The following is an 8,530-nucleotide window of genomic DNA, read 5'->3' on the forward strand; positions in this document are numbered from 1 at the left end:
CTCCAATGTTTGTATGCTTGGACCAAACTTAGCAAACAAAGCCAGTGTTCTTAATTTGAGGGAGGGGGAAAAAATGGAAAACGACCATGAGTTCGTAACAGGATAACCGTAACTTACTACTGCCCTAGCTTGGTCAACTTGAAATATGCGTCCAGCCGTCTATTTACGTCACAGAGGCTTATTCCCCCCAATGCAAAAGGCAATGGACCCTGTCAGGACATAGTGCCATCAGTGTCATGCACACCCCACTGGTCCCACAGAGCAGGTTAACTAGCTAAGGAATAAACCCTGCATGGGTTTAATGTCTATGGGAGATTTTTCCAGCCATTCAGCTCGTGGTTGTGACACAGTACAATGCAGGGAGACACGTGCAGATCTGTACACTGGGGAAACAAAAACAGCCGCTTCACAAACGCAGGGCACAACACAGGAGAACAAAGCCACCAGGACAAGAGTCAGCGGTCCGTCTACATTTGAAAGGCCAAGGCCACGTCCACATTTTGGACCGAGAGGACCCCTGGTTTGAGAGAGGGGTCAAAGAGGCCATCTAGGTCAAAACTGAACAGAGGGGGAAGGACACGACATCATCTATTTCCACTCCACAACACACAGTCCTTTCAGAAGTTCCAAGAAGGCTCCCCACCCATTTGCACCACTCAGGGGACCCTGAGGACACAGGTAGACCTCCAAGTGGCCTCAACGACTCTCTAAAAGAAGGCAAAGGACCAGCTGTCTGTAAGGAGTATAAATCCTTCCATTATTCCTCACCCTCCAAGTGGCCTCAACGACTCTCTCAAAGGCAAAGGACCAGCTGTCTACAAGGAGTATAAATCCTTCCATTCCCCACCCTCCAAGTGGCCTCAACGACTCTCTAAAAGGAGGCAAAGGACCAGCTGTCTACAAGGAGTATAAATCCTTCCATTATTCCCCACCCTCCAGTCAGAAACTACCTTACTGGGCCTTTTATGCATTTTTTTTTATTGTAAAGTCCTGTTGGAGTATAGTGCTAAAAACAGGGATTAAAATAATAATAAAGCTTTAGTGAACTTACCTTCCGTCCTATCCCACCAGTTGGCTTTTTGGGAGGTGGGGGCTCAAAAATCCTCTGTTGTTGCTGAGGGGGAAGTGTGGAATATAAGGGGATGATTTTAATGTCACCCACTTCAGGGCCCAGGTCGTCAATTTCACGCTTTATCCTCTTGCAGGCTTCATCTATCTCCTACAAAAAAAAGTCCAGGGAAATGTTATTATTATTATTTTTAAAAGGCATAATGGCTGTACAATTGTTTTTTTAAAGCAGTTCTCCTGCAAAACAGAATGCTTTAAAACTTCTTTGTACCCTGGTTGAATTTTCAATGGGGCTTTCCTAACGGTCCAAGGGTTGTTTTTTTTTGTTTTGGAATCGGGGAACGTACCAGCCTTATTTGTATTCAACAACCTTTTTTTTTTTTTCTCCTTTTGGTCATATTTCCTAATTAATTCTCAACAAATTGCACTAAAATTGAAATCTCTCACCCAGGAATATGAAACTGCACTCGTGACCTTTTCCATTTTCACAATCCGAAGGAAATTAATGTGCACGGTATTTTAAATAATATCCAATTAAGCCTGAATGTCACGTATCACTAATGCAATTATAGGGGAAATTTGCTTTATCGTGCCTAATGAGAACAAGCACCTTGGCAGCACAAACATCGTTGTTCCAAAAAGAAGGCCTCCCCCTCTCTAGATTGGGAGGACACAGAGCACACCTCTGGAGCTTCCCCAGGAAATATTATCCGTCTTTCCGAGTCAAGTGCTCCAAGTTAATCTGAATCTCAAAACGCTTGCCGCTTAAATCATTCCTAAGAAACCCAAGAAACAATTTCAACAAGTAGTTTCGCCTATTAACAAAGAGGGTCCTTGTACTACTTCCAGGTTAATCCCACATGAAATGGATGAATTAGCCAAACAGCAGCAGAATAGAACTATTGATATTAGACAAAAAATAAATGTAAGAAGTCAGAGGTAAGAATTGTGAAGCATTCCCTGTACAGAGTTGTCTCAAAACCTAGACCCATGGTGGTGAACCTGTGGCATGCGTGCCACGGGTGGCACGCAGAGCCCTCTCTGTGGGCACGTGCGCCGTCGCCCCAGTCCTAGGCCTTCAGCTTGGCTTTTATAAAACCTTTTCGCTTTAGGCCTCCGCCGCCATTTGCAAAAAAAAAGAGAAAAAGGTTCAATCAATCAATTTCAATTTCAATTCGTGGGAAAAAGAAGATCTCGCAAGGTTGGAATTGATTGATTGAACTTTTGAGTCCCACCCAGTCTGCCGTTACCACCGCAGCCACGCCCACCCAATGGGCCACGCCCACCCGGCACCCGACCATACATAAGTGGGTTTTGGGTTGCAGTTTGGGCACTCGATCTCTAAAAAGTTCTCCATCACTGACCCAGACAATACTGAGAGAGGGAGGGAGGAGATGGGAATGGAAGGGAGGGAGGAAGGAAGGAGACGGGAATGAGAGGAAGGAAGGGAGGGAAGGAAAGAGGGAAGAAAGAAGATGGAAAGGAAGGAAGGAGATAGGGAGGGAGGAGATGGGAATGAAAGAAAGGGAGGGAGGAAAGGAGGGAGGGAGGGAGATAGGGAGGAGATGGGAATGAAAGGGAGCAAGGAAGGAAGGAAGGAGAGAGGGAGGGAGAGAGGGAAGGAGGAGATGGGAATGAGAGGGAGGAAGGGAGGGAGAAGACAGGAGAGGGAAGAAGGGAGGAAGGGAGAGAGGGAGGAGATGGAAGGAGGGAGGGAGAGAGGGAAGGAGGAGATGGGAATGAGAGGGAGGAAGAGAGGGAGGAAGGGAGATAGGGAGGAGATGGGAATGAAAGGGAGCAAGGAAGGAAGGAAGGAAGGAAGGGAAGGAAATGGAAGGGAAACTGTGGATGAACCGGCTCAGTCGTAACTTTAAAGAAGCCCAAAGAAGCCCAAAGGGCCACCAAGGCAACTCCTTCTCGCTCGGCACTTTGAGCTGCTTAGCAACCCTGATGGACTTGAGATCTTTCTTCCTCTGGGAGCCCCAGTAATCCGGAGGGTCCGTCCCCCAAGGAGCAGGGAAGGCAGCCATTTTGCTGAGCTGGGTTCCCTCGCCATGCGTGGCTTGGTACTTTCCACCCAGGCTGCCCGCGACGGAGAGCAACGCTAGCAAACGTACAAGCAGTCCCATTTGAAATTGTGCGGGTGCCGAACGCAGGCCTGGCCACACACAAGGCATCCCGCGCACGCAAAGCTCGTCCACCTCCCGTCTCCCGTACTCTGCTTGTAGTTGCCAATGGTCCAAACCTTCCAACTTCTCCGGCAACCAACTAGGAATCCAAAGCCCAGAATACCGGAAGGGAGCTCGGAGGTCTTCTAGTCCAACCCCCTGGGCTCACGCAGGAGACCCTGCACCGTTCCGGACAAATGGCTGTCCAGTCTCTTCTCGAGGGAAGACTCGTCGCTTCTGGAGGCAACCCTTGAAAACTGAAAAACAAAAGCCTTCCCTTCCTTCCTTACATCGAACCCGCCACCACAACAGACTTGTTTTGTAAAAACATGGAATAGGATTCTCAACGGCAGAATTTCAGAAACCGCTAAAAAAAAAGCCACGGAGCGTTGTTTTAATAAACTCCCCCACCCCTACAACAATGGGAGGATATTTCATTGGCAAACCAGGAGCAACCGTGCGTGCGGTGTTTGGGCATTTCAACCCAAGAAGCCTCCATTTTCTGCATTTAAGGATAGATAAAACACAAGAGAACGCCAGCCTCATCCCAACAGATGTTTTAGAGAAGCGGCCAATTTCATCGCCGTCAATTCCCCACGCCTGGATTTTTAAGGCACTCCGATCAGGCCCCGGAGCCTTGCTTCAGAACTCAAGGACCAGTCTCATCTTCCACGAGTGAAAATTAAATCTGAATTCCTAGCCTGCAAACATTTATTATTATTATTATTATTATTATTATTATTATTATTATTATTATTATTATTATTATTATTATTATTATTACTACTACTACTACTACTACTACTACTACTACTACTACCACCACCACCACCACCACCACCAAACAGAATGACTTCACCTAGTCCAGTGGTTCTCAACCTTTTTAATGCCGCGACCCCAACCGGTTGTAAGTCGAGGACTAAACCGGTCGTACTTCGGACTAAACTGGTCGTAAGTCGAGGACTAAACCGGTCGTAAGTCGAGGACTAAACCGGTCGTAAGTCGAGGACTAAACTGGTCATAAGTCGAGGACTACCCAACCGGTTGTAAGTCGAGGACTTTCCCTGCCCGGGAGCGCCGCGCATGCGTGGTTCCGCCCCCTGCGCCGGCCGAGGCGTAGCTGGCAAGCGGCAGAGACGGAGCAGGCCGACCACCAGCTGGCCCAGCCCAAGGGAGGTAAGGCACCCGCCGGAAAAGGGGAAAAAATGGCGGACAAAAAAAATGGCGGACAGCCTTGCTTGGCGACCCCCATGAAATGGTCGATCGACCCCAAATGGGGTCCCGACCCACAGGTTGAGAACCACTGATCTAGTCAAAAGCTTTTTCAGTTCGTAATTCTTTGTCAGACCGATCAGCGCTATTCAGAAACCTCTCGCGCGCACAGCCTAAACACACCACAGCCTTTCACTGTTTCCTTCAAAGTGGCATTTAAGGCATAAAGATCATTTGTGCCTCCAAAATCCTGGCCTCTTAATAAGCCCTTTTAAATGGTGGCCATCACCATCCAGATTCAGCCATAGTTTCATTCCACACAGCATTAATCTTGTGAACTCTCAAGCTTCCTCCCTCCGTTATATATTCAAGATGGACAGTGATTAATATTTATTTTGTTATGTATATGTAGGGGTGTGGGTCTATACATATGTTGTATATAGTATGCTTTAGGTGTGTGTCATGTATGTGTTTCACTTTGAGAGCGGGCAACTAAATTTCATTTTTGATATGTGCCGTTGTGCCCACAGTAAAAAAATGACAATAAAGGTTATCTTATCTTATCTTATCTTATCTTAATAATAATAGTTAACAGAACAGAATTCTTCAATAGAATAGAATATTCTTTATTGGCCGAGGGTGAATGGACACACAAGGAATTTGTCTCCGGTGCAGAAGCTCACAGCATACGTACAAACAATTAAGTGACAGGTTATAAATCATAGTTACAATCATTAACCCTAAGTTACCAACAACAACTGATAAATCGTAAGGAGCCAATGGGAGAAGATAGTAGGAAAGATGAGAAGGTAAGGAAAAAATGAGAAGTGAGACAGGGAATTTAGTGTTCAGCAGTGGAATTCTGGGAGTTGAAGTCCACAAGCCACAAAAGGGCCACGTTGGAAGACCCCTGAGTTAGAGGAACATATGAAAGCATAATGAATGCTAATTCATGTAGATGTTATTAGTTTAGAGCAGGGCTTTTCCAACCTGGCCCTTTTATGATTGGTGGACTTCAACTCCCAGAATTCCTCGGCCAGGCACGCCGGGAGTTGAAGTCCACAAGCCACAAAAGGGCCAAGCTGGAAGACCCCCGATCTAGATAAACAAGAAAACAGAAAAGGCAAAACCACCACCCCCAAGGAAAATCAGATTTTTCCAAATGTAAAATACCTCTTGTCCAGTCAGAAAAAGGAGCAGGTCTCCTTCCTCTTCCTCGCACATATGGATCTGTATTACTGTACGGATGGCTGCTTCGAGGTAATCCCGTTCGGGCTCCGGAGTATAAAAAATCTCCACCGGATGCGTACGGCCAGGAATGGTGAGCAGAGGGCAGTTATCGAAATAAATCTGAAACTTGCCAGCATCTAGAGTTGCGCTCATCACGATCACCTAAAAAAAAAAAAAGACAGGAAGAACAAAAAGTGGGTATTTCGGGTAACAAAGGCTTACATTTCAAACGCACAAGGGTCCCGCTTTGCGAGGGAAATTTGGGGCTCAATTTGGTCGTAGGTTGAGGACTTACCTGTACTGGGGGGTGGGGAGAATAATAAATCGGGATAGTTTGTTCGGTTTACAACAGGGGTCTTCAAACTTGGCCCTTTTGATGACTTGTGGACTTCAACTCCCAGAATTCCTCAGCCAGGCTAGATCACCCTTTTCAATGTCTAGGTCCTTCTAGATGGCTTCTGGTTCTCCAGCAACTCCAACTAGGTTGGGTGGCAACCATGATGGTTTGAGATGAGAGATGCTGTAATCCAGGCGTCTTCAAACGTGGCTCTTTGATGACTTGTGGACTTCAACTCCCAGAATTCCTCAGCCAGTGTGCCTGGCTGAGGAATTCTGGGAGTTGAAGTCCACAAGTCATCCAAGGACCAAGTTTGAAGACCCCTGATACAGACTTTAAGAGGAGTGGAGTTCAACTCCCAGAATTCCTCAGCCAGTGTGCCTGGCTGAGGAATTCTGGGGGTTGAAATCCACAAGTCATCAAAGGACCAAGTTTGAAGACCCCTGATACAGACTTTAAGAGGAATGGACTTCAACTCCCAGAATTCCTCAGCCAGTGTGCCTGGCTGAGGAATTCTGGGAGTTGGAAGTCCACAAGTCATCCAAGGGCCAAGTTTGAAGACCCCTGAGTTACAAGAATGAAGCCCAGCTGTTGCAGGGGGTCAGAATGGGAAATGGCCAAGATGGATGGCAAGGTCTCCATGGCAACGGCATCTGCCAAGGCTATGGGGATGGAGGAAGCAGGGAAATAGGAAGCGGATCTATGTCCCTCCCATAGCACACATCTCCCCCACCACCACCAGGAGAGAAGCTGCCCTGAAGATGAGGTGGTCAGCCTTGTTGGGGGACTGGGGACCACTCTAATACAGAACAAATGCTACCCAGGTGCAGAAGAGGGAACGGCCTCAACCAGCCCTGTCTAATCACCCTGCCAATAAAATAAGATTTATCCAAAAAAAGGTAGGGCAAGAAGCAAGGGATGGGAACTAATCAAGGAGAGAAGCAACCTGGAATTAAGGAGAAACTTCTTGACAGGGAGGACAATCGACCAGGGGATCAAGAAGTTGCCTTCAGAAGTTGCGGGTGCTCCATCACTGGAGGCTTTTAAGAAGAAAACTGGACAGCTACTTGTCTCAAAGGGTTTAGGGCAGGAGTCCCCAACCCCCAGGTCCGTGGACCGGTAGCGGTCCACACAAACAAGCGAAGCCCCATCCGCAGGATGCAGGTAGCAGACAAAATCACGCACTCTGCGATCTGTGGAAAAACCTCTCTTCACGGAAATGGTCCCTGGTGCCCCAAAGGTTGGGGGACCTCTAGTTTAGGGTCTCCTGGTTGGACTAGAAGACCTCCGAGGTCCCTTCCCACTCTTGTCATTCTGCTAAATGACTTTGGGACTGGGAACCCTCCAGAGATAATCTATAGGGCCTCAAGCAGCAGCTTTCTCAGCAGGGCTGTGGAGTCGGAGTCGGAGTAAATTTTGGGTACCTGGAGTCGGAGTCGGCAAACAATGCACCGACTCCGACTCCTACTAAATTTAGATTGGAATTTTTAAAAAAAGCAAGTTTAAATGTCCCAATTCACAAAAAGTTATAATTAATGACTTCTCTACTGTAAGAATAAAGACCAATGCATGCAGTGCCTCACGTAACCGCAAAACGAACCCGTTAAGTGACCGTGAAGAAGCGTGCTTTTCATGTGCTTCACTATATGGCACGCAACGCACAATTAGGAGCGGCAATACTTATACTTTCCATAGTGTTGTGTTATTAACACAACGCTATTAATAAATTAATAAAACTTTGTTGTTTTCATTGTGTTTGTCTTTTGCTTAAACTGTTCAATACAGTAGACTGTTGGCTTCCCAGCCAGTAGTCCTGTGGTAATGACATGTATGTTGCTTTTCTTTCCTTCAAGGAATGTATAAAATACATTCGCATATTAATACAGAGGAGTCGGAGTCGGAAGTACAAAAAACTGAGGAGTCGGAGTCGGAACATTTCTCTACCGACTCCACAGCCCTGTTTCTCAGCCCGGGAGCTTATTTCACCCTTGAAACAAAACACTATTTTTCTTCTTTTCTTTTCTTCTTCTTTGCATCCAACACCCCGCAGGCCGCTTGATATATTCCACTGACCTTTAAATCAGACCTCTGCCTTACAACCTCCTTCAGCACGCCCATCAAGATATCCGTCGCCAGGGTCCTTTCGTGGGCCTCGTCAAGGATGATGACCCCGTAACGCTCCAGCAGGGGGTCATTCATCGCTTCCCGTAGTAACATACCATCGGTCATATACCTGAGGGGGAAACCAGAGGGGATTAAAATCCAGGGCTAGTAAGTTTTGCTTCTTCCCTATTTTATTTTATTTTTTCCCATTGGGAAAAAAAGAATAAGAACCACAACAACTTTAACTTGATTAAGCAGCACTGAAAACATTGAAAAGCATTTAAAAAAAGCATTTAAAACATTATATCTACACGGTTATGGCGCCATGCGTGCCTTTTCTCTGGCAGCCAACAAAGAAGCAAAAGCTTAAGACTCTGATTTGTAATATTTATCGAAAAGAAAGATACGTCTC

General features: G+C 46.5%; 1 protein-coding gene across 1 annotated transcript in view; it reads right to left on the reverse strand.

Annotated features, from left to right (window-relative positions):
- Positions 1–8,250, reverse strand: part of DHX15 (DEAH-box helicase 15) — a 28,459-nt gene extending 20,209 nt beyond the window's left edge. Inside the window, exons 1-3 of the mRNA XM_015828002.1 lie at positions 8,089–8,250; positions 5,622–5,840; positions 1,052–1,219 (exon numbers count right to left, since the gene is read on the reverse strand). Coding sequence (XP_015683488.1) covers positions 1,052–1,219; positions 5,622–5,840; positions 8,089–8,244 — 543 coding nt within the window. The 5' untranslated portion in view covers positions 8,245–8,250. The remainder of the gene's footprint in view (positions 1–1,051; positions 1,220–5,621; positions 5,841–8,088) is intronic.
- Between the last annotated feature and the right edge of the window lie 280 nt (positions 8,251–8,530).

The sequence above is a fragment of the Protobothrops mucrosquamatus genome, unplaced genomic scaffold (assembly GCF_001527695.2).
Source record: "Protobothrops mucrosquamatus isolate PMUCROS unplaced genomic scaffold, P.Mucros_1.0 scaffold4145, whole genome shotgun sequence".
NCBI lineage: Eukaryota > Metazoa > Chordata > Lepidosauria > Squamata > Viperidae > Protobothrops > Protobothrops mucrosquamatus.